This window comes from Hypanus sabinus, chromosome X2 (genome assembly GCF_030144855.1).
Source record: "Hypanus sabinus isolate sHypSab1 chromosome X2, sHypSab1.hap1, whole genome shotgun sequence".
Taxonomy (NCBI): domain Eukaryota; kingdom Metazoa; phylum Chordata; class Chondrichthyes; order Myliobatiformes; family Dasyatidae; genus Hypanus; species Hypanus sabinus.
The window spans coordinates 542,505-569,850 of NC_082739.1; the positions used below are offsets into that span (position 1 = coordinate 542,505).

The window sequence follows — 27,346 nt, forward strand, 5'->3', positions numbered from 1 at the left end:
CATCTTAAAAGTATGCTCTCATGTTAGGTCTTGCCTCCCTTGGAAAAGGGCACTGGCTTTCCAATCTATCTATTTCTTGTACATCTCTATCAAGTTGCCTCACCTTAACTCCAAAGAGAAAAGCCCAACCTTTGCTCATAAGACATGCTCTCTAATCGAGGCAGTGTCCTGGTAAATCTCCTCAACACTCTCTCTAAAGCTTCCCCATTCTTCCTATAATGAGGTGACAGGAACTGAACACATACCCCCAGGTATGGTCTAACCAAGGTTTTATAAGGCTGCAACATTACCTCGCAGCTCTTGAGCTCAGTCCCCTGACTAATGAAGGCCAACACACCATACACATTCTTAACCACCCTATCAATTTGCTCTGCAACTTTGAGGAATCTATGGACATAGACCCCAAGATCCTTTTGTTTCTCCACACTGCTAAGAATCCTTCAAGTGTGACCTTACAAAATGAATCACTTCATACTTTATGTTGGTCAGAGCCTTTCTTCTTAGGCAGAGGAATAGATTAGATTGAAGAGAGAGATTAACTTTATGTCACATGTATGTCAAGACGTTTTTGTCGCGAATGTGCTGAGGGCAGCTTGCAAGTGTCGCCATGCTTTCAAGTGCCAACATTGTATAAACTAGAGGGCACAGGTTGCAGTTGAGAGCGAGAAATGTGGAAGAAGTCTGAGGAGTAAGTTCCTTACAGAGGATGTTTAATACCTGGAACAAGCTGCCAGAAGCAGATAGAATTAAAATGTTCCAAAAGATATTTGGACAGGTACTTATGTGTAAAGGTGTAGAGGGATACATACCTAATGTGGGCAAATGCAAATAACATGGGCATCAGCATAGATGAGGTGTGCCAAAGAAGTGCAGTAAGTTTCTATGATTCTCTGACACTTTGTTTCTGATCTCAAAAAAGAGGTAAATAATATAAAAATTAAATAAAAGAATGTAAAGATTTTTTAAATTAAGTATTGGAGATAATAAACTGAAAGTTAAAAAAAAACATGTTAATGGTTTAGCATTTAGTTCCTTAATGAACTCCTCCAGTTTTTTGATGACAGATGGGTTTGTTTGGTTTTTGGGGCCCTGCTTTTTTAAAAGTTTATATAGAGATACAGCACAGTAACAGACCCTTCTGGCCCAACAAGTCAGCGCCGCCCACTTGCACCCAAGTTGCCAAGTAACCTACTAACCCATCCATATCTGGAACGTGGGAAGAAACTGGAGCAGCTGGACGAAACCCATGTGGTCAGTGGGAGAACTTGCGAACTCCTACAGAGTGTGGGAGTTGAGCTCAGGACGCTGATGCTGTAATAGCATTGCATTATGCTGATCACTGTGCTACCGTGCTGCCCAAAGGCATTCTTTTTCCCTCTTTTCTGGAGTAAGAGTGTTACACTTGCCATGATTCGATCTGCAGCAATCCTTCCAGAATCTGGAAAATTGTTCAATCTCAGAAGTAACTTTTCCACGATCTCTGCAGCTGCTTCTTCTGGAACATGGGTCTGCAGGCCATCATGTCCAAGGAATGCACAGTTTAAGTTGTGATTTTTAAATTATCTGTTCATCTACATTACAAATATAAACCCAAACTTCTGCTTGACCTGAAATTTTTAATTGCTGGTTAAGAGTCCAATGTCCATTTAATTTAACTTTGCTTTTTTCAAGTTTTAAAGGGATCATTCTGAAGTTACTTCCAGCTGATACTTTGTGGCTAGTGAAACCAATCATTAGGTGTGGGGCATTCCAATTCTGTCCCATTAAAACTACACAGGAAGAGATTAAATGAATGTTTCTGTTATTAATCAATGTTAGTATTTTGTTAAAGAGGTATTCCTGCTATTTCATACACAATTCAAGACAAATCTGTTTTGCCATTTAATATTCTGTCCAGTTGTAGATTCATGTGGCCATCCCTCAACACAGTAAGAAGGGATATATTTTAGGTGACTGCAGTTTGTACTCAGAGGCTTTTGGATCAAACACCAGCACTGAACATTCAAAGGTGTTCTGCTAATTGGGATGAGCTTCCATTGTACATACGTCATTCTGTAAATTTTGCAGACAATATTCCAAATGTTAAAGTAGGCAAATATAGCAATTGAACCTGTAGTTAATTATTTGCTATTTTTGTGTTGAAGAAGTATGAAACATCGTGTTAAGAGAGATTCGTTCACATTCATTCTCTCTCTCTCTCTCTCTCTCTCTCTCATGAATATGTGTATCATAATGATTAAAACATGTTAACAGTGTTAGTTTTCTAGTGATTTAATTTTGAAAATTTTAATTACAGTCAAACTCTTTTGATACTTAAGTTTCTAAAGTTGGAAATAAGGTTATATTAATATGCGGAAAGACATTATCTGAAGTATTTCTGTCTGATATGTTAAATTATTCAATCACAAGTATTTCCTTTGTTGGCTATTATATCAGATGGCGATTATCTCCCAGCTTCACAGCTCCTTAATGAACTTTCAGGATCTGCTTCGGTATCTTCTGTTGTCCGAGCACATGCCTTTTTCACTCTGGGTAAGGCCACTGTTGTCTAGATTTGCTAGTGAACTTCTATTGTTCTTTATACTATTCCACGCATCTTCCCTCTGATCTGAGATACTGAAATCAAATTATGATTATTTTATTAACACTCCAGTTACAATCAGAATAAAATGGTGAAGGGTGAGACTGAAGAAAGATTGGAGTTATTTGCTAGTAGCTGTGAAAATTTACATTAGAAAAATATTTACCTTTGATAGAGAATGAGAATAGCTCCTTGCACACTGATTAACTTTCAGACAGAGAAAATATATTGTTTTACTGATGCACCAACTTACATTGTACAGAAAAGTTATGCCTACAACACGGAGAATGAGAGCTAACTTGATAGAGAAGTACATGATGCTAAGAGGCATAGATAGTACGTATGGATAGCCAGAGACTTTTTAGAACACAGCACAGTACAGGCCCTTTGGCCCACAATGTTGTGCTGACCCTTAAACCCTTCCTCCCATATAAACCCCCCACCTTAAATTCCTCCATATACCTGTCCAGTAGTCTCTTAAATTTCACTAGTGTACCTGCCTCCAGCACTGTTCCACGCACCAAACACTCTTTGAGTGAAAAAAGCCTTCCTCTAATATCCCCGTTGAACTTCCCACCCCTTACCTTAAAGCCATGTCCTCTTGTACTGAGCAGTGGTGCCCTGGGGAAGAGGTGCTGGCTGTCTGCTCTATCTATTCCTCTTAATATATTGTATACCTCTATCATGTCTCCTTTCATCTTCCTTCTCTCCAGAGAGTAAAGCCCTAGCTCCCTTAATCTCTGATCATATTGCATACTTTCTAAACCAGACAGCATCCTGGTAAATCTCCTCTGTACCCTTTCCAATGCTTCCACATCCTTCCTATAGTGAGGCAACCAGAACTGGACACAGTACTCCAAGTGTGGCCTAACTAGAGTTTTATAGAGCTGCATCATTACCTCATGACTCTTAAACTCTATCCCTCAACTTATGAAAACTAACACCCCATAAGCTTTCTTAACTACCCTATCTACCTGTGAGGCAACTTTCAGGGATCTGTGCACATGTACCCCCAGATCCCTCTGCCTTGGAGTTTGTCCTTCCAAAGTGTACCACCTCACACTTCTCCGGGTTGAACTCCATCTGCCACTTCTCAGCCCACTTCTGCATCCTATCAATGTCTCTCTGCAATCTTCGACAATCCTCTACACTATCTACAACACCACCAACCTTTGTGTCGTCTGCAAACTTGCCAACCCACCTTTCTACCCCCACACCCAGTTCGTCAATAAAAATCACGAAAAGTAGAGGTCCCAGAACAGGTCCTTGTGGGACACCACTAGTCACAACCCTCCAATCTGAATATACTCCCTCCACCACGACCCTCTGCATTCTGCAGGCAAGCCAATTCTGAATCCACCTGGCCAAACTTCCCTGGATCCCATGCCTTCTGACTTTCTGAATAAGCCTACTGTGTGGAACTTTAACAAATGCTTTACTAAAATCCATGTAGATCACATCCATTGCACTACTCTCATCTATATGCCTGGTCACCTCTTCAAAGAATTCTATCAGGCTTGTTAGACACGGTCTGCCCTTCACAAAGCCATGCTGACTGTCCCTGATCAGACCATGATTCTCTAAATGTCCATAGATCCTATCTCTAAGAATCTTTTTCAACAGCTTTCCCACTACAGACGTAAGGCTCACTGGTCTATAATTACCTGGACTATCCCTACTACCTTTTTTAAACAAGGGGACAACATTCGCCTCCCTCCAATCCTCTGGTACCATTCTCGTGGACAACGAGGACATAAAGATCATAGCCAGGGGCTCAGCAATCTCTTCCCTTGCCTTGTGGAGCAGCCTGGGGAATATTCCGTCAGGCCCCAGGGACTTATCCATCCTAATGTATTTTAACAACTCCAACACCTCCTCTCCCTTAATATCAACATGCTCCAGAACATCAACCTCACTCATATTGCCCTCACCGTCATCAAGTTCCCTCTCATTGGTGAATACTGAAGAGAAATATACATTGAGGACCTTGCTCACTTCCACAGCCTCCAGGCACATCTTCACACCTTTATCTCTAATCGGTCCTACCTTCTCTCCTGTCATCCTTTTGTTCTTCACATAATTGAAGAATGCCTTGGGGTTTTCCTTTACCCTACTCGCCAAGGCCTTTTCATGCCCACTTCTTGCTCTCCTCAGCCCCTTTTCAAGCTCCTTTCTTGCTACCCTATATTCCTCAATAGACCCATCTGATTCTTGCTTCCTAAACCTCATGTATGCTGCCTTGTTCCACCTGACTAGGATTTCCACCTCACTTATCATCCATGGTTCCTTCACCCTACCATTCTTTATCTTCCTCACCGGGAGAAATTTATCCCTAACTTTTCTCTCTGATTCTATCCTTTTCCATGATAATGCTAAAGGCCAGAGAGCGGTGGTCACTGTCCCCCAGATGCTCACCCACTGACAGATCTGTGACTTGCCCCGGTCCGTTACCTAATACTAGATCTAGTGTGGCACTCCCCTTAGTTGGCCTGTCAACACAGGAGTCTGTCCTGGACACACTTAACAAACTCTGCCTCATCTAAACCATTGGAACTAATCAGGGGCCAATCAATATTAGGGAAGTTAAAGTCACCCATGATAACAACCCTGCTATTTTTGCACCTTTCCAAAATCTGCCTCCCAGTCTGCTCCTCGGTATCTCTGCTGCTACCAGGGGGCCTGTAGAATACTCCCAATAGAGTAACTACTCCCTTCCTGTTAATGACTTCCACCCATACTGACTCAAAAGAGGATCTTGCTACATTACCCACCCTTCTGTAGCTGTAATAGTGTCCCTGACCAGTAATGCCACCCCTCCTCCCCTTTTCACCCCCTCTCTATCCCTTTTAAAGCACTGAAATCCAGGAATATTGAGAGATATTGAAAAATATAGAGTGTAGAGAGGATGTCATAGGTAGGTTCTTTCCCACAGAGAGTGGTGTGTGTGTGGAGCACCCTGACAGTGTGGTGGTAAAGGCAGGTACATTGGGGAATTTTAAGAAACTCTTAGGTTGGCACATGGATGAAAAAGAAAATGAAGGGCCACGTGGGAGGGAAAGTTAGATTGATCTTAGAATAGGTTAAAGCGTTGGACATGGCATTGTGGGGCAAATGGCCTCAACTGTGCTGTCATTTTCCAAGTTTTATTTAAATAACGCTAAATATTGATTGTCCACATAACTATTAAATACAGGAAGTCCAAACAAGTAAAATAGTAATCAAGTTCTTAATCTTTTATGGAAATTAAAACTTCTGAGATGATGCACTGAATCTGTTGAGGTCATTCACTCTGATGTAATTTTAAAAAAAGACTAGTTCTGAACTGGAGCCAGCCTGTAATGACCATTTGGACTCCAGTATGGGGCAAATTTGCAGATCTCATCAGTCAAAAAAATAGAGTACTCTTAACTAACCATGATGTCTGTGAACATTAAAAGGATTCAGCCTTAACTGATAAAATTTCTGAATGTATTTCTATATATGGGAAGAACAGAAGGCCCAGTTTTTTTATCCTGTTTCCAGTCAGATATCATGCAAGCGCTCATGTGTCAGTTTGCACAGGAGGATGAGAGTTACTGAACATTTACTCTTCCCTATGAAAATTTACCTCAGAAAGATATCTGCCTTTGAGGAGAGGGAATGTGAATAGCTCCTTGCACACAGATTAACTTTTGGGCAGAGAAATGCATTATTTTTACCAATGCTCCACCTTATTTTGTATAGGAAAGTTGTGCCTACAACACGAGGATTTAGCAAAGAAATCCATTGCTGCCTTTGCCCGCGAGTTGGAGGTGTGTGAAAATACAGCAGTTCGCAATAATGTCATCATCATCATATGTGATCTCTGTATGCGATATACCACTATGGTGGATCGATACATTCCTAACGTCGCTGCATGTTTAAAAGACAATGATCCTTTTATCCGTAAACAGACCTTGGTCATGCTGACCAACTTACTCCAGGTAAAGGTTCCTTATTTTGTCAGATCAAATAGCTGTGAGTTATACTTTGCTGATTGCTGCAGATCTGTAACGCTCAGCTGAGTCAAAACTTGTATTCAGTTATTTTCTTTCAGCAGTTACCATATTATTGTTAATGTGAAATGTAATTTTTCTATATGCGTTACTATCTGAAACAAAACTAAGTAGATAATTCATTATTAATGTAGAGAATTGATGTCTTCTGAGATTGTAATGCATTTAAGTTTCCAGCACCTCCATAGTGTAAAAACATGTCTACTATATGCTAACCTGAGAAAAAATATTCTGCTTTAAATTTTTATTTGTCTTTAAACCCAGCTTACACCGTACTGTACAGCAGCTTTGATACCAGTGTGATCCTTGAGTAGGATGGTTTTTAGCAACAGTTGAAATATCTGGTTCAAGTTGTGATAACAAAAGCCTTCAGTCTGCATGCATAACAATGTCCAAGCAGTTTCTATTTTTTGTGACTATGTGGTTCACTGCAATGAAGAGCTGTTTGGCTCTTCTCCAAAGAACAGGAAATTTCGTATGACAGTGTAGCCACATACCACTAAAGCCGACATTTTTGAAAAGCATTTTTGCTTCTTCATCATTCTGAATTTTGATAATGTCTTCTTGAAGGCTCTCTTCCTGTTCTTCCACCTTGCAAAAAAATGGGTTAATTACCCAGTCTGGAATTTCCAGTTTGTTCAAATCCTTGAATCAATAATCCTTCTGCAGGTATAAGGGGTACTCTTGCAAATCACCATCTGTGAAAGAGAGTGCCATACTTTCCACGCAGGGAAACTGTGAGAACATTCTTCTCCTAATGTTCTGCTTATATATTTTCAACTTTTTTGATAAAAGTGGACACTGCACTTTTTGCCTGGATTAAATTGAAGTTCTCACCCTGCAGTTTCAATGTTCATATTGTCATACAGATTGGCTACATCATACAGTTATTGCCATATCTCCACGTTGAAGTTCAATCTTGTTTCCCAAGCTCTTGTCAACTTTGAGCAAATATTCAATGACAGTGTGAAAAAGATCAAAGAAACATTTTAAGCAGCAGCCTTTTGACAGCCAATGCACTTTGGTGTGAAGGAGCAAGCACTATCTTCATTATCTTGGCATAACAAACGAAATATTCTATTTAATGGATGAACTTTAATTTTGTTGATAATAGATATTACAAGAGTCATGCTTTAAAAAACGTCTCTGACTGAAGTTTTTGGCATTTCTGGGGGGAAAATAAGATGCAAGACATGTGTATTCCAAAACTGAAGAAATACTCAAATGGCAAAATAGTACAATCATGGCTGACAAGGGAAGTCAAAGCTAATGTAAAAGCAAAAGAGAGGGCATACAACAAAGCAAAAATTAGTGGGGAGATAGAGGATTGGGAAGCTTTTAAAAACCTACAGAGAGTAACTAAAAGAATCATTAGAAGGGAAAAGATGAAATGTGAAAGCAAGCTAGCAAATAACATCAAAGTGGCAGTAAAAGCTTTTTCAAGTATGTAAAAAGTAAAAGAGAGATGAGAGTGGATATAGGATTGCTAGAAAATGAAGCAGGAGAAATAATAACAGGGGGCAAGGAGATGGCAGATGAACTAAATGAGTAGTTTGCATCAGTCTTCAATGTGGAAGACAGTAGCAGTGTGCCAGATGTTGTAGTGTGTGAAGAAAGAGAAGTGGGTGCAGTTACTATTACAAAAGAAAAGGTGTTCAAAAAGCTGAAAGACAAAGAGGTACATAAGTCACCCAGACCAGATGAACTGCACCTTCGGGTTCTGAAAGAGGTAGCATTAGAGATTGTGGTGGCATTAGCAATGACCTTTCAAAAACCATTGGACTGTGGACCTTTCAAAAACCAAGGTGCCAGAGGACTGGAAAATTGCAAATGTCACTCTACTCTTTCAGAAAGGAGGAAGGCAGCAGAAGAGAAATGATACAAAAGTTAGCCTGACAGTGGTTGGGAAAATGTTGAAGTCAATTCTTAAGGACAAGGTAAAGGAGTACTTGGTGACATAGGATAAAGTTAGTACGGTTTCCTTCAGGGAAAATACTGCCTGACGAACATGTTGAAATTCTTTGAGGAGATTACAAGTAGGATAGATAAAGGGGGTGCAGTGAATGATGTATATTTGGACTTTCAGAAGGCCTTTGACAAGTGCCATACATGAGGCTGCTTACCAAGTTAAGAACCTGTGGTATTACAGGAAAGATGGTTAGAGCACTGGCTGATTGAAAGAAGGCAGAGACTGGGAATAAAAGGTCCTTGTCTGGTTGGCTGCCAGTGACTAGTGGTGTTCCGCAGGGGTCAGTGTTGGGACCACTTCTTTTTATATATAATACAAAAATATTATAATAATATATAAATATTAAAATATTATAATATAATATTTACATTCTTGTATATAAGTAATTTAGATGATGAAATAGATGGCTTTGTTGCCAAGTTTGCAGATGATACAAAGATTGGTGAAGGGACAGGTAGTGTTGAGGAAACAGGTATGCTGCAAAAGGAATCATACAGATTAGGAGAATGGGCGAGAAAGTGGCAAATGAAATACAAAGTTGAAAAATGCATGGTCATGCACTTTGGTAGTAGAAATAAATGTGTGGACTATTTTCTAAGCGGGGTGAAAATCCACAAATCTGAGAAGCAAAGGGACTTGGAAGTCCTTGTGCAGAATACCCTAAAGGTTAACTTGCAGGTTGAATTGGTGGTGAGGAATGCAAATGCAATGTTAGCATTCATTTCAAGACAACTAGAATACAAGAGCAGGGGATGTGATGCTGAGGCTTTAAGGCACTGGTGAGGCCTCACCTTGAGTATTGTGAACAGTTTTGGGCCCCTCATCTTAGAAGAGATGTGCTGGCATTGGTGAGGGTCCAGAGGAGGTTCACAAGGATGATTCCAGGAATGAAAGGGTTATCATATGAAGAACGTTTGATGGCTCTGGGTCTGTATTTGCTGGAATTTGGAGGGATGAGGGGGGATCTCATTGAAACCTTTCGAATGTTGAAAGGCCTAGACAGTAGTTGTGGAAAAGATGTTTCCCATGGTGGGAAAGTAGGACAAGAGGGCACAACCTCAGGATAGAAGGGCATCCATTCAAACAGAGATGCAGAGAAATTTCTTCAGCCAGAGGGTAGTGAATTTGTGGAATCTGTTGCCACGTGCAGCTGTGGAGGCCAGGTCGTTGGGTGTATTTGATGCAGAGATTGTTAGGTTCCTGATTGGAAATGGCATCAAAGGTTACAGGAGAAGGCCGGAAAATGGGGTTGAAGAGGAGGAAAAAAAGGATCAGCCATGATTGAATGGCCTAATTCTGCACCTATGTCCTATGGTCTTATGGAGATGTTGATGATGAATTACACAATGGATTGCAAACAGACTTGGAATTTCTTTTTTCATAAATGCCACTAAACCAGCATGCTGACCTGTCATATATGGTGCTCCATCTGTTGCACAAGATATCATGTTCCTATTCGGAATACTTTTATCCTCAATATATATTTTGAGCTCATGATTGATGGATTCTCTGTTGATATTTGTTTTTAACTTTCTACAAAAGAGAACTTCTTCACAGACTTTTCCATTATTGATGAACTGTACATATTCCATTAGCAATGCCTCATTATGTCGCACAGTTGACTCATCCAGTTGTATGCCAAATTCTGTTTTTTGTAGCTCTGTGCATAGTTGATACTCAATGCCTTCACTCATTTTGTCAGTACGACGAGCTAGAGTTATTACTCAGAGGAATTCATTTTAAAATATTGGTATCCATTTTGAGAAAAATGGTGAGCACTTCTGATGCAGCAGGCATTATTAATCTTTTGCCAATTGTATGGGATTTTCCACACTTTGCTATCATTTTCGAAATGTTATAAGATGCAATGAGACCACTATCAAGGTCATTTTTAGCTTTCTTGGCAAATGACTCGAGTGTGCAACACTTCAAATGCCAGCATTGTGTCGTTGCATGACCTGTTTTCTGTGTAGCTCTGTAGAGAAAGTTCAGAGGGTGTACTTGACTTAATTATTAAATTGCATGAACTTGTTCCATGCTGGAAGTCATGGGGAACTGTTGGGCACCCTGGTTGCTACACTGGAGGACTAGAAGATTACAAGTGTCACTCCACTCTTTAAGAAAGGCAGAAGACAAAAGAGAGGCCAGTTTAGAGAATTATTGGCCAGTTAGCCTAACCCTAGTGGTTGGGAAAGTGTTGGAGTCCATTATTAAGGATAAAATTTTGGGGTACTTGGAGACTAATCTGTTCTAATTCTTCAAGGAAGGAATAAGGAAGGTGGACAAAGGAGAGGCAGTGGATGACATTTACTTGGATTTTCATAAGGCATTTGATAAAGTGCCACACATGAGGCTACTTAACAAGATTAAAATCCTATGGTGATACAGGAAAGATACTGGCATGAATAAAGGAATGACTGACAGGCAGGAGGCAGTGAGTGAGAATAAAGGGGCCTTTTCTGGTTGGCTGTGTTATGTACCCCTAGGGTTCATATTTTCTGTGGGCAACCACTTTAAAATGTCGGGAGAATGATACTGGCTTTTGGACACTGTGCTGCTAACGAGAGAGAGAATAAGGTGGGGGGGGGGGGGAAGGCATCCTACACAGATGAGAGAGAGATACACATAATTTAGTATTATGGCTTCTTCACTGATTATTTACCTTTGCTGCAAGGACACTCTTCTTTGCTTGTTAACATTCTTGCTGAGACAGCAAGGAGTGGCCCAGTTTGATGGACATGGACATGGTCAGTTGATGGATGGCTGGTACCCCGACAGGGGAGATAAAAAGCAGGTCTGCTCAGACACGCCACAGGGCACTGAAAGAGCATTGTGCACCCACAGGAAGTGGGGGCTTGTGTGTGTCCACCCTCACCTGGGTGACAGGCTCACCACTGAAGAACCGTCTGGCCGGGAACGGAGGGGTCACAGTTGGTGACCACAACAACACAACAGAGGAAGACAACAGAAGATTTGCCTGCTGCAACTGCTCACCTCTTGCTCACTCTCTCTCTCTCCAATGGTACAATAGCAACTACCTCGACTTAAACTGAACTGAACTCTGCATCTTAAGACTATTCATTTACCCCTAGACTTCGATAGAGCTTGGTTTTGATTACATTTCCACACTTCTGTATATATCATTGCTAACCTGTTTTATATGTATATTTGCATTTTATTGTACTGTATTACTTAGTTTACTAATAAACACCTTTAGCTACAGTACCACCAGACTCCAACGTATTATTCCATTTCTGCTGGTTTGGTAACCCGGTCACGGGGTACATGACAGCTGCCAGTGACTTGTGTTTCTCAGGAATCAATATTGGGACTGCTACTTTTCAAATTGGTTGTCATTGATTTAGATAGTGGAATTGATGGCGTTGTGACAAAAGTTTACGAATGGTATGAAGATAGGTGGAGGGGTAGGTAGTGCTGAGGAAGCAATACGATTTCAGCAGGACTTGGACATATTAGAAGAATGGGCAAAAAAGTGGCAAATGGAATACAGTGTTGGGAAATGTATGATAATACATTTTGGTAAAAGGTCTCCTGCACGGTCACTCAGTTTTTGGGGACAGCCTTCTCTAAGCAGATTTATGGCTGTGCCATAGAACATAGAATAGTACAGCACATTACAGGCCCTTCGGCCCACAGTGTTGTGCCAACCCTCAAACCCTGCCTCCCGTAAAACCCCCCACCTTAAATTCTTCCATATACCTGTCTAGTAGTCTCTTAAACTTCACTAGTGTATCTGTCTCCACCACTGACTCAGGCAGTGCATTCCACGCACCAACCACTCTCTGAGTGAAAAACCTTCCTCTAATATCCCCCTTGAACTTCCCTCCCCTTACCTTAAAACCATGTCTTCTTGTACTGAGCAGTGGTGCCCTGGGGAAGAGGTGCTGACTGTCCACTCTGTCTGTTCCTCTTAATATCTTGTACACCTCTATCATGTCTCCTCTCATCCTCCTTCTCTCCAAAGAGTAAAGCCCTAGCTCCCTTAATCTCTGATCATAATCCATACTCGCTAAACCAGGCAGCATCCTGGTAAATCTCCTCTGTACCCTTTCCAATGCTTCCACATCCTATAGTTAGGCGACCAGAACTGGAACTCCAAGTGTGGCCTAACCAGAGTTTTCTAGATCTGCATCATTACATCGCGTCTCTTAAACTCTATCCCTCGACTTATGAAAGCTAACACCCCATAAGCTTTCTTAACTACCCTATCTACCTGTGATGCAACTTTCAGGGATGTGTGGACATGTACCCCCAGATCCCTCTACTCCTCCACACTACCAAGTATCCTGCCATTTATTTTGTACTCTGCCTTGGAGTTTGTCCTTCCAAAGTGTACCACCTCACACTTCTCCGGGTTGAACTCCTTCTGCCACTTCTCAGCCCACTTCTGCATCCTATCAATGTCTCTGCAATCTGCGACAATCCTCTACACTATCTATAACACCACCAACCTTTGTGTCGTCTGCAAACTTGCCAACCCAGCCTTCTACCCCCACATCCAGGTCGTTAATAAAAATCACAAAAAGTAGAGGTCCCAGAACAGGTCCTTGTGGGACACCACTAGTCACAACCCTCCAATCTGAACGTACTCCCTCCACCACGACCCTCTGCCTTCAGCAGGCAAGCCAATTCTGAATCCACCTGGGCAAACTTCACTGGTCCCATGCCTTCTGACTTTCTGAATAAGCCTACCATGTGGACCCTTGTCAAATGCCTTACTAAAATCCATGTAGATCACATCCACTGCACTACCCTCATCTATATGCCTGATCACCACCTCTATCAGGCTTGTTAGACACGATCTGCCCTTCACAAAGCCATGCTGACTGTCCCTGATCAAACCATGATTCTCTAAATGCCCATAGATCCTACCTCTAAGAATCTTTTCCAACAGCTTTCCCACCACAGACGTAAGGCTCATTGGTCTATACTTACCTGGATTATCCCTACTACCTTTTTTGAACAAGGGGAGAACATTTGCCTCCCTCCAATCCTCTGGTACCATTCCCGTGGACAACGAGGACATATTCTTTCCATTTCTTGATGATTGACTTAACTGTACTCTAAGGGATAATCATTGACTTGAAAAATTTCTTGTATTCATCTTCTAATTTGTGCTTTTCAATAACCTTGGAGTTGCTAGGAGTGTTCTTTTGTCTTCATGGTGTAGTTTTTGCCAGGATACTGACGCACCAGCAGTTGGACCTTCAAGATACAGGTGTATTTTTACAACAGTCAATTGAAACACCTTGACTGCACCAGTGATGATGTAATGATTTGGTGTGCTATATTAAGGGGGGGGTGGTGAATACTTATGAAATCAATTACTTTGTGTTTTATATTTGTAATTAATTTCAATCACTTTGTAGAGATCTGTTTTCATTTTGACACAATAGAGTCTTTTTGTGTTGGGCAGTGTCAAAAAAGCCAAATAAACTCCATTGTGATTCAATGTTGTAAAACAGTAAAACATGAAAACTTCCATGGAGGATAAATACTTTTTATAGGCACTGTAGTTTCATGTACTGATCTATGCTCTAAGTTCATCACCCCTACTCATAATACTCCAAACATTAAAATATATGCACTTCAAACTATCCAACCCATCATATCTGTTATTTCCCTTTTGCCTTTCAACACTTGCCCTGATGTCTACCTCCTGGTCAGATCCTTCCCCACTGACCTGGGGCTCTGGCTCCCAGCCTGCTGTAAACTATTTTAAGTCTCCTGAGTAGCATCAGCAAACCTCCTGGCCAGGATGTTGGTTCCTCTCTAGTTCAAGTGCAACCTGTCCTTATATAGGTAACCCCTTTCCTAGAAAAGCTTCCAATGATCCAAGAACTTGAAACCCTGTCCCCTGCAACATCTCCACAGCCACTCATTCATCTGTGGAGTCTCATGGAATGCAATTTTTAAAATAGTACTGCAAGTATTCAGGCCAAATATCACTTTTGGAGAGTGTTTACATTTTGGATCCATTTCTATCATTTTCATGGCATTTGTTGTTTCTTCCCTTTTCAGGAAGAATTCATAAAATGGAAAGGTTCTCTCTTCTTCAGATTTGTGAGTGTTCTGGTGGATTCAGATGAAAGTATACGGAGGTAACTGCCTTTAGTGAAACTTAAGTTAAAATAAGTTATCAATTTTTTTTCTTTGACAAATGACAGAGGAAGGGTGAACTTCCAAGAGGTTTATAGCTGAGTCTGTACAAGAACACTTGTACTTAAAAAAAAAAGAAAGCAAAATCTCAGCTGAATGATCAGTGAATATTGAAAAGCATAAAATATGTTGGTTCCGGAAATACTAATCAGTCAGACAACATCAGTAGAGAAAGAAACAGTTAACATTTCAGGTCAATATCCTTTCATTTGCAAGTGTTTGTGCTCACTTCTGATCTTGCGATGGAGCAAAGGTCCATGATGAAGCAGCTGAAGATGGTTGGGCCTGGGAGACAGCCCTGAGGAATTCTTTGTCGCAGAACACTGCAGCACAGAAACGGGTCTTTCAGTCCATCTAGTCCATGCCAAGCTAAAGTTCTGCCTACTCCCATTGACCTGCACCTAGAACATAGCCTTCCACATCCCTCCCATCCACTTATGTATCCAAATTTCCCTTAAATCTTGAAATCAAACCCACATCCACCAATTCTGCAATTCTGTTGTATCTGCCTCCACCAGAATCGCCGGCAGCCCATTCCATGTACTCACCACTCTCTGCGTTTATAAAAAAAAAGCTTGTCCCTGACATTCCCTCTGTACTTACGTCCAAAGACCTTAAAACTGTGCCCTCTTGCGTTAACCATTTCAGTCCTGGGGAAAAAGCCTTAGGCTATCCACATGCTCCCCAATCTAGGCAACATCCTCGTAAATCTCCTTTGCACCCTTTCTATAGTTTCCACGTCCTTCCTGTAGTGAGGTGACCACAACTGAGCACAGAACTCCAAGCAGGGTCTGACCAGGGTCCTATATAGCTGTAACATTACCTCTCAGTTCTTGAACTCAATCCCACGGATGATGAAAGCCAATGGCTTCTTAACCACAGAGTCAACCTGCACAGCAGCTTTGAGCGTCCTATGGACTTGGACCCCAAGATCCCTTTGATCCCCCACACAGCCAAGAGTCTTACCATTAATACTATATTTTGTCATCTTATTGACCTACCAAAATGAACCACTTCACACTTATCTGGGTTGAACACCATCTACCACTTCTCAGCCCAGTTTTGCATCATATTGATGTCCCGCTGTAACCTCTGACAGCCCTCCACACTATCAATAGTGCAAAAATGTTGTATGAGATGCCAGCAGAAGCAGTGAGTGCGGATTTGATTGTACATTTATGAAGTTTTGATAAATACATTGATGGGAGGGTTACGCAAGGTGATTCTCCAGGTGAGGGTCACTGCGCAGAATAACAGATTGGCACGGACTAGGTGGATCGAAGTCCTGTTTCTGAAATGTAGCGTTCGAAAATCCGATGGCTTCAGATGACACATATTTAAAATTTTGGGGATATATTTGATTGCTTTATTCAATTTGGAATAGTAAGCTGGATAGTGTTTGTAAGGGAGGTGGAAGTGGAGTCATTTGGTGTTCAGAGGGGCATTGGATAAGCACTTGGGAGAAGAGGACTATGGAGAAGAGAATGGGAAAATGGGGCTGATAAGGTTGCTGTCCTTGAATGCAACTTTGACTGAATGGAGCTGCAAGAATTCTGTGACTAATGCAAAAAGTATAGAAATCCTGATTGTAATTGCATGTGTTTCCTGTTTTAACTTGCATATTTAACAACTTTTGGAAATGGATAAAAAAGATCTGTATGTTCAAACAATGTTTCCTGATGAATGTGAAACTTGGGTGATTTACTAATGACAATAAGGAAGTCTAAAGAAATAGTCTCTATCATCTATCAAAATTGGTGCACTGTTACTATAGTAGCATTCTGCTTAAATTACTGAATAATTACCCTTTAACCTGGACTGTTGATCCAACAACATGAGCTTAAATGCCACCATGAGTGCTGGTTAATTGAGTTTGTCATAAAATAAGTCTAGAATCAAAAGATAGTACAGAAATGAATACTAACAGATTATTGTAAGAGCGAGTTTGGTCTATGATTGTCATTTGGGAAAGGATAAGACTATAAGATATTGGAGCAGAATTAGGCCATTTGGCCCATCAAGTCTGTTCCGCCATTTCATTGTGGCTGATCCAAATTTCCTCTAAGCCCCAATCTCCTGCCTTCTCCACGCATCTGTTCATACCCTGACCATCAAAGTATCAACCTCCGTTTTAAATATACATAAAGACTTGGCCAACACAGCTTCCTGAGGCAAAGAATTCCACAGGTTCACCACTCTCTAGCTAAAGAAATTCCTCCTCATCTCTGTTTTAAAAGGACGCCCCTCTATTCTGAGGCTGTGTCCTCTGGTCCTAGACTCTCCCAGCATAGGAAACATTCTCTCCACATCCACTCTATCAAGGCCTTTCACCATTCAATAGGTTTCAATGAGGTCACTCCTCATTCTTCAGAATACTAGTGAATACAGGTCCAGAGCCATCAAAAGCTCATCATATGACAAAATCTGGAATCATTTTCATGAATCTTCTTTGAACCCTCTCCAGTTTCTGCACTGAGGCCTCACTAGTGCTCTATAAAGCCTCAACATTACATCCTTGCTTTTATATTCTAGTCCTCTTGAAATGAATGCTAACATTGCATTTGCCTTCCTTACCAGACTTCAACCTGCAAATTAACCTTTAGGGAATCCCAAGTCCCATTGTACATCAGATTTTTGTATTTTCTCTCCATTTAAAGTCAAGTCACTTTTTTATTGTCATTTCGACCATAACTGCTGGTACAGTACACAGTAAAAATGAGAAAATGTTTTTCAGGACCATGGTGTTACATGACACAGTACAAAAACTAGACTGAACTACATAAAAAAAAAACAACACAGAAAAAAAAACTACACTAGACTGCAGACCTACCCAGGACTGCATAAAGTGCACAAAACAGTGCAGGCATTACAATAAATAATAAACAAGACAATAGGGCAGTAAGGTGTCAGTCCAGGCTCTGGGTATTGAGGAGTCTGATAGTTTGGGGGAAGAAACTGTTACATAATCTGTTAGTGAGAGCCCGAATGCTTCAGTGCCTTTTCCCAGATGGCAGGAGGGAGAAGAGTTTGTATGAGGAGTGCGTGGGGTCCTTCATAATGCTGTTTGCTTTGTGGATGCAGCGTGTAGTGTAAATGTCCATGATGGCGGGAAGAGAGACCCCGATGATCTCACTATCCACTGCAGGGTCTTGTGATCCGAGATGGTGCAATTTCCAAACCAGGCAGTGATGCAGCTGCTCAGGATGCTCTCAATACAACCCCTGTAGAATGTGATGAGGATGGGTGGGGGGGTGGGAGATGGACTTTCCTCAGCCTTCGCAGAAAGTAGAGACGCTGCTGGGCTTTCTTTGCTATGGTGTTGAGGGACCAGATGAGATTCTCCGCCAGGTGAACACCAAGAAATTTGCTGCTCTTAACGATTTCTACCGAGGAGCCGTCGATGTTCAGCAGGAAGTGGTCGCTCCGTGCCCTCCTGAAGTCAACAACCATCTCTTTTTTTCACATTCAGAGACAGGTTGTTGGCTCTGCACCAATCCGTTAACCGTTGCACCTCCTCTCTGTAAGCTGACTCGTCGTTCTTGCTGATGAGACCCACCACAGTCGTGTCATCAGCGAACTTGATGATGTGGTTCAAGCTGTGTGTTGCAGCATGGTCGTGGGTCAGCAGGGTGAACAGCACACAGCCCTGGGGGGCCCCCATGCTCAGTTTGATGGTGTTAGAGATGCTGCCTCCAATCCAGACTGACTGAGGTCTCCCAGTCAGAAAGTCTAGGATCCAGTTGCAGAGGGAGGTGTTCAGGGCCAGTAGGCTCAGCTTTCCAATCAGTTTCTGAGGAATGATTGTGTTGAATGCTGAACTATTCAAACAGCATTCAAACGTTTGTGTCTTTTTTGTCCAGGTGGGTTAGGGCCAGGTGGAGGGTGATGGCAATGGCGTCTGTCGAGCGGTTGGGACGGTACGCAAACTGCAGGGGGTCCAGTAATGGGGGCAGCAGGGTCTTGATGTGCCTCATGACGAGCCTCTTACTTACCATACATTTCCCAACTCTATATTCCATTTGCCACTTCTTTGCCCATTCTCCTAATCTGTGTAAGTCTTTCTGTAGCTTCTCTACTGCCTCAAAACTACTTGCCCTTCCACCTTACTTTGTATCGTCTGCAAACTTGGCAACAAAGCCATCAATTCTGTAATCCAAATCCTATAGACCTGAGGTTAGCTATAAATTTCCTTGATATTTCTATTTGATCTTGGCATGCACGTGTATTTTATTATCATTTGAAGTTATGTTTGTCTTAATGAAGTAATAACAAGAAAGTTGCCATTAAATTGCTATTAATTTTAGTTTATTTCTAGCTCATGTTTAATACTTTAAATGTGTAATAAAGCTGACTTCTGTTTTATTTCAGTTTTGCAGAGTTCTGTTTAGTCCACCTGCTCTTGAAAAGAAACCCTGGTACCTTCTCTCAACAGTTTCTTGAATGCATTTTCCACTTCAATGCCTATGAAAAACACGAAAAGTACAATAAGTTTTCTCAAACTGAGCGGTATGTATACTTCAACTTTAAATGATAGTTAAGTTGTATTGACATCAGCCTGAAAAGTCTTCTTACAAATAACATTGAATGCTTTACAAAATTCACATTAAAGGTAACCTGATTAGTCAGTAATATTAAAATAGGTTGTGGGAACTGTATCATCTGATTGCCCTCTATTAGTCAGGCTAAAGGTAACTACTGAATGGGTGTTCTCTTTTTATTTACATAACCTATTAGATTTTTTAAAAACTACTTGCATTACATAAATTAAACATGCAAGTTAACAAACGTAGGAAGCTGAAAGAAAAACAAGAAGTTGCATGTGCAGACAGAAATATTTCAGGTGTGTGACCTTTAGTCATACTGTGGAAAGGTGCAAATATCAATGATTTTAGGATTTGCACTAGTTTTCTGCTTCTCTTTCATTATTCATAACACTACACAGGATTCTGGCAATTCTGTCCAAATTAAATGACAATATCAGCTCCAGATTTCTTGAACTATAACCTAAATGTAAAAGTTGTGGGATTCTCAACGTGCTTTCACTGTTAGATCATTGGTACAGAATTGTCATTTGTCTGTTAATACAGTGCACAGATTTTCAAACCCTGATTTATTAAGTTCATTTTAAGCAAGAGTTTCCTGATCAGTTAATATTTTCTGACTTGTATTTTGTGTTGCATACCATTTTTTTCCCCATTTGAACAACGTTAATGCACCTGTTTTTGTTAATTCATGGCTTTATTGGGGGAGATCCTGCATGACCAATTTCACTGCATTGTTCAAACATAAAGTATTGATGAGGGCAATGTGGTTGAGACAGCCTGCATGAACTTCAGTATGGCCTTTGTTAAGGACATATAAGAAATAGAGCATAGAGTTCATATGTTCCTGTCAGATTAAAAGGCAAGGATAACAGGATTAGGAAACTTTGGTTTTCAAGTGGTATTGAGGTCCTGGTTAAGAAAAAGGAGGTACATTTAAGGTATTGGCAGAAAGGAGCAAATGAGGTACTTGAGTATAAAAAATACAAGAGAACACTTAAGAAGGAAATCAGGAGGGCAAAAAGCAGGAATGAGGTTTCCTTAGCAAACAAGATGAAGGAGAATCTTATGGGATTCTACAGATATGTTTAGAGCAAAAGGAAAGCAAGGAACTAAATTGGTCCTCTGGAAGATCAGAGTATCATCAGTGCATGGACCCTAAAGAGATGGGGGGGATCTTGAATGGAATTTATGCATCTGTATTTACGCAGGAACCAGGTGTAGAGTCTGTAAAAGTGAGACAAAGTAGTAGCGAAGTCATGGACCATATATAGATTACAGAGGAGGAGGTGTTTGCTGTATTGAGGCAAATTAGGGTGGATAAATCTCCAGTGCTTGACAAGGTGTTCCCTCAGATCCTGTGAGAGGCTAGTGCAGAAATTGGAAGAGCCCTAGCCTAGCCACTAGTGAGATGCCGGAGGATTGGAGGATAGCTAATGTTGTTCCATTGTTTAAGAAGGGCTCTAAGAGTAAACCAGGAAATTATAGGCTGGTGAGCCTGACATCAGTAGTGGATAAGTTATTGGAATGTATACTAAGGGACCAGATATACAAGTATTTGGACAGACAGAGACTGATCAGGGATTGTCATCATGGCTTTGTGGTAAGCTATGTCTAACCTAACTTTCTGTTGATGAAGTTGCCAGAAAGTTGGTGAAAGAAAGGCAGTGGATGTTGTCTACATTGAATTTAGCAAGGCATTTGACAAGGTCCCAAATGGTCAAGAGGTTCAGTCATTTGGCATTCAAGATGGGGTAGTAAATTGGATTGGACATTGGTTTTGCAAAAAAATGCCCAGGTATAGTTGCCTCTCTGACTGGAGGCCTGTGAATAGTGGAGTACCACAGAGATCACAAGACATGGGTACAGAATTTGGCCATTTGGTCTATCGAGTCTGCTCCGCCATTCAATCATGGCTTATCCCTCCTCAGCCCAGCTCTCTGGCCTTCTCCTCATAACCTTTGATGCTGTGGCCAATCAAGAACCAACCCATCTCGCCTTAAATACATCCAACAAACTGGCCTCCACAGCTGCTTGTTGTAACAAATTCCACATATTCACCACCCTGTCACAAAAGAAATTTCTCCACATCTCTGTTTTAAATCCTGAGCTGTTCCCTCTTGTCCTAGGCTCTCCCACCATGGGAAACATCCTTTCCAAATCTACACTGATTTCAACATTTGAAAGGCTTCAATGAGATTCTCTCCCCCCCCCCCACCCCCCCATCCTGGAAAATTGCAAATTTCACTCCACTCTTTAAGAAAGGAGGAAGGCAGCAAAAAGGAAATTATAGACCAGTTAGCCTGACCTCAGTGGTTGGGCAGATGTTGGAGTCAATTGCTAAGGGTGAGGTTATAGAGTACTTGGTGACATAGGACAAAGTCAGCATGGTTACCTTCAGGGAAAATCCTGCCTGGCGAACCTGTTGGAATTCTTTGAGGAGATTTCAAGTGGGATAGATAAAGGGGATGCAGTGGATGTTGTATATTTGAAGTTTCAGAAGGCATTTGACAAGGTGCCACATGTGATGCTGCTTACCAAGTTACGAGCCTATGGTATTACAGGAAAGTTGTTGGCATGGTTAGAGCATTGGCTGATTGGTAGGGTGCAGAGAGTGGGAATAAAAGGATCCTTTTCTGGTTGGCTGCCAGTGACTAGTGGTGTTCTGCAGTGTTGGGACGACATCTTTGTATGCTGTATATCAATGATTTAGATGATGGAATAGATAGCTTTGTTGCCAAGTTTGTGGATGATACGAAGATTGATGGAGGGGCAGGTCGTGTTGAGGAAACGGGGACGCTGCAGAAAGACTTGGACAGATTAGAAGAATGGGCAAGAAAGTGGCCAATGAAATACAATGTTGGAAAATGCATGGTCATGCACTTTGCTAGTAGAAATAAATGTGCAGACTATTTTCTTAATGGGGAGAAAATCCAAAACTCTGAGATGCAAAGGGACTTGGGAGTCCTTGTGCAGTACACCCTAAAGGTTAACCTGCAGGTAGAGTCGGTGGTGAGGAAGGCAAATGCAATGTTAGCATTCATTTCAAGGGGTCTAAAATGCAAGAGCAGGGATGTGATGCTGAGGCTTTATAAAGCACTGGTGAGGCCTCACGTTGAATATTGTGAACAGTTTTGGGTTCATTTAAGAAAAGATGTGCTGGCATTGGAGGGGGTTCAGAGGACGTTCACAAAGATGATTCCAGGAATGAAAGGGTTATCATATGAGGAACGTCTGATAGCTCTGGGTCTGTACTCACTCGTATTTAGAAGGATGAGGGGGAATCTCATTGAAACCTTTCGAATGTTGATAGAGTAGATGTGAAAAGGATATTTACCATGGTGGAGGAATCCAGGATAAGAGAGCACAAACTCAGGATAGTGGGGTGTTCATTAAAACAGACCTGCTGATAAATTTCTTTAGCTTGAGGGTGCTGAATTTGTGGAATTTGTTACCACAGGTAGCTGTGGAGGCCAGGTCGTTGGATGCTTGAAAGACAGAGATTGATAGGCTCTTGATTGGACATAGCATCAAAGGTTACAGGGAGTGGGGCTGAGGAGGAGAAGAAGGATTATCCGTGGTTGAATGGCGGAGCAGACCTGATGGGCCAAATGGCCTAATTCTGCTGCTATGTTTTGTGGGCTTGTATACTTGGAAAAGCTTTTTTTCTGTCCACCTTGATATTGTTTGCTTGTCTGCTTTTATATTTCATCTTTTCCCTCCTAGTAATTCTTTTAGTTGTTTTCTGTAGGTTTTTAAAAGCTTCCTAATCCTCTATCTTCCCTCTAAATTTTTGCTTTGTTGTATACCCTCTCTTTCACTTTTACACTAGCTTTGACTTACCTTATCAGCCACGGTTGTACTATTTTGCTATTTGAGTATTTCTTTGTTTTTGGAATACATCTATCCTGCACCTTCTTTATTTTTCACAGAAACTCAAGCCATTGCTGCTCTGCTTTCATCCCTGCCAGCATCTCTTTCCAATTGACTTTGGCCAACTCCCCTCATACCATTGTAATTTCCTTTGCTCCACTGAAATACTGCTATGTCAGACGTTACTTTCTCCCTATCAAATTTTAAGTTGAACTCAATCATATTGTGATTGCTGTCTCCTTTGCTTTCCTTTACCCTAAGCTCCCTAATCACCTCCGGTTCATTACATAACACCCAATCCAGTATAGCTGATCCCCTCGTAGGCTCAATGACAAACTGCTCTAAGAAGCCATCTCCCAGGCATTGAACAATTTCCTCTCTTGAGATCTATTACCAACCTGATTTTTCCAATCTACCTGCATGTTAAAATCTCCCACGACTATCATAACATTGCCCTTTTGACACGCCTTTTCCATTTCCCATTGTAATCTGTAGTCCATATCCCAGCTATTATTTTGAGGCCTGTATATAACTTCCATCAGGGTCCTTTTACCCTTACAGTTTCTTACTCAACCCACAAGGATTCAACATCATCCAATTCCATGTCACATCTTTCTACTGATTTTATGCCATTCTTTACCAGCAGAGCTACGCCGTTCCCTCTGCCTACCTTCCTATCCCTCTGATCAGTGCTGGGTCCATTGTTGTTTGTCATCTATATCAATGGTCTGGTTGATAATGTGGTTAACTAGATCAGCAAATATGCGGATGACACCAAGATTGGGGGTGTAGTGGACAGTGAGGAAGACTATCAAAGCTTGCAATGGAATCTGGACCAGCTGGAAAAATGGGTTGGAAAATAGCATATTGGAAGTTAATGCAGGCAAGTGTTGGGTGTTGCACTTTGGGAGGACAAACCAGGGTAGAACTTGTAGGGTGAGCGATAGGGCACTGAGGAGTGTGGTAGAGCAAAGGGATCTGTGAATACAGGTCCATAATTCCTCGAAAGTGGCGTCTCAGGTAGATAGGGTTATAAAGAAAGTCTTTGGCACATTTGCCTTTATAAATCAATGTATGGAGTACTGGAGATGGGATGTTATGTTTAAGTTGTATAAGATGTTGGTGAGGTCCAATTTGAAGTACTGTGTGCAGTTTTGGTCACCTACCTACAAGAAAGATGTAAATACGGTTGAAAGAGTACAGAGAAAATTTACAAGGATGTTGCCAGGACTTGAGCTCCTGGGTTATAAGGAAAGGTTAAACAGATTAGGTCTTTATTCCCTGGAATGCAGAAGATTGAGGGGAGATTTGGAAGAGGTATACAAAATTATGAGGGATATAGATCAGGCAAATGCAAGCAGGCTTTTTCCACTGAGGTTGAGTGAGATGAGCTAGAGGTCATAAGTTAAGGTTGAAAGGTGAAATGTTTAAGGGGAACATGATGGGGAACTACTTCACTCAGGGTTGTAAGAGCGTCGAACGAACTGCCTGCGGAAGTGTATGCAAGTTCAATTGCAACATTTAAAAGAAATTTGGATAGGTACATGGATGGGAAGGGTATGGAGGGATATGATCCAGGTACAGGTTGATGGGCAAACACGAGGAAATCTGCAGATGCTGGAAATTCAAGCAACACACACAAAATGCTGGTGGAACGCAGCAGGCCAGGCAGCATATATAGGAAGAAACATAGTCGACGTTTCAGGCCGAGACACTTCATCAGGACCCAAAATGTCGACAGCACTTCTCCCTATAGATGCTGCCTGGCCAGCTGCATTCCACCAGCATTTTGTGACAGGTTGATGGGACTAGGCAGATTAATAGTTTGGTATGACCTAGGTGGGCTAAAGGGCCTGTTTCTGTGCTGTACTTCTCTATGACTCTTAAGAACATAAGAAATAGTAGAGGGAGGACATCTGGCCCATTGAACCTGTTCCACCATTCAGTAAAATCATGGCTGATCTGGTCATGGATTTGTCTCCACCTACCTGCCTTTTCCCCATAACCCTTAGTTCCCCTGCATGCACAAGCACTCCCAAGTCCTTCTGCATAGCAGCATGCTGCAATCTTTTACCATTTAAATAATAATCTGACCTTCCATTTTTTCTTCCAAAGTGGATGTCCTCGCATTTACCAACATTGTACTCCATCACTCCATCTGCCAGACCCTTGCCTGCTCACTTAACCTATCTATATTTCTCTGCAGACTCTCTGTATCCTCTGTACAATTTGCTTTTCCACTCAATGTAGTGTCATCAGCAAACTTAGATACACTACCCTCGGTCCCCTCTTCCAGATCAGTAATGTATATTGTGAACTGTTGCGGGCCCAGCACCTACTCCTACAGCACACCTCTTACCATTGATTGCTAACCATCCATGTATCTGAACTCTCTGCTTTGTATTAGTTAACCAAACCTCTATATGTGCTAATACATCACCCCATCTCTATGCATCCTTATCTTATGGATAAATCTTTTACTCAGCACCATATCAAACGCCTTCTGGAAATCCAAGTAAGTAATGTCCATCTATTCCCATTTATCCACTGTGCTTATTACATCCTCAAATAACTCCAGTAAATTTGTCAAACAGGACCTGCCTTTGCTGAATCCATTCTCCTTTCCAGATGCATTGCTATTTACATAGAAACCTACAGCACAATACATGCCCTTCGGCCCACAAAGTTGTACTGAACATGTCCCTACCTTAGAAATTACTAGGCTTACCTATAGCCCTGTATTTTTCTAAGCTCCTTGTACCTATCCAGGAGTCTCCTAAAAGAACCTATCGTATCCGCCTCCACCACCATTGTTGGCAGCCCATTCCACGCACTCACCACTCTGAGTAGCACCTTTTTTCTTTAATGATAGCTTAAAGCATTTTCCCAACTACAGATGTTAAACTAACTGGCCTATAGTTATCTGCCTTTTGCCTGCATCCTTTTTTGAACAGTGGCGTGACATTCACCACCTTCTAATCTGCTGGGACCTGCTTAGAGTCCAGAGAATTTTGGTAAATTATCACCAAAGCCTCTACTATAACTTGTGCCATTTCAGTACCCTGGGATGCTAATAAAGATTTCTTTATCTCATCGTCCATATTTACCTTATTCCATAAATCAATCAAGTGTCTTAATATAGGAGATTCTTTTTTTTCCCGTATCCATTTGGATTCCCATTTATATATAAAATCTTCTGGTATATTTTCTCCTATCTTATCTAATTTTATTGTAATCCATGCTGGTTTTTCTTCATCAAAAAAAGACGCAATAAATCTAAGTTGATTTGCTTTATAATAATTCTTAAAATTTGGAAGTTGTAACCCTCCTAAATCAAATTTACATGTCAATTTTTCCAATGATATTCTTAACATCTTTCCTTTCCAAAGAAATTTCCTTACATATTTATTCAGTTCTTGAAAAAAACTTCTGAGGTAATTGTATTGGTAAAGTTTGAAATAAATATTGCAATCTAGGAAATATATTCATTTTTACAGCATTAACTCTACCTATTAATGTTATTGGTAACATCATCCATTTATCAAGATCCTCTTATTTTTTTTAATAATGGCAAATAATTTTGTTTATATAAATTTTTTACATCATTATCAACTCTAATACCTAAATATTTTATCCCATTTATTGACCATCGAAATTGAGTTGCTAATCGACATTGATTATAATTTCCTTTGGTAAGGGGTAAAATTTCACTTTTATCCCAATTTACTTTATAGCCTGATACTTTCCCATATTCTTCCGATCTAAAAGATAATCTTTGCAAAGATTGCAATGGGTTTGTTAAATAAATCAAAACATCATCAGCAAATAAATTAATCTTATATTCTTCTTGATTAACTCTAAAGCCCCCAATATCTGAATCTGTTCTAATTAATTCAGCTCATGGTTCTATTGCCAATACAAATAAAGCAGGTGATAATGGGCAGCCTTGTCTAGTTGACCTCATTAAGCAAAATGGTGTTGAAATCTGACCATTTGTAACTACTTTAGCTTGAGGATTAGAATTTAAAGTTTTAATCCATTGTATAAAAGATTTTCCTAACTCATATTTTTCCAATACTTTATTAGCAAAAAGAACTTTAATTCAAAATAGGCTTATTCCTTTTACAATGGATAATAAACTTTTACATAATTGGTTTCAAAAGGGGAT

The 27,346-nt window shown here is 40.9% G+C and overlaps 1 protein-coding gene across 3 annotated transcripts in view; it reads left to right on the plus strand.

Annotated features, from left to right (window-relative positions):
- ncapd3 (non-SMC condensin II complex, subunit D3) overlaps positions 1-27,346 on the plus strand; it is a 269,184-nt gene that overhangs the window by 184,192 nt on the left and 57,646 nt on the right. For all 3 annotated transcript variants that reach the window (XM_059956769.1, XM_059956770.1, XM_059956771.1), the window contains 4 exons: positions 2,437-2,532; positions 6,305-6,543; positions 14,627-14,706; positions 19,133-19,270. In XM_059956769.1, coding sequence (XP_059812752.1) covers positions 2,437-2,532; positions 6,305-6,543; positions 14,627-14,706; positions 19,133-19,270 — 553 coding nt within the window. The remainder of the gene's footprint in view (positions 1-2,436; positions 2,533-6,304; positions 6,544-14,626; positions 14,707-19,132; positions 19,271-27,346) is intronic.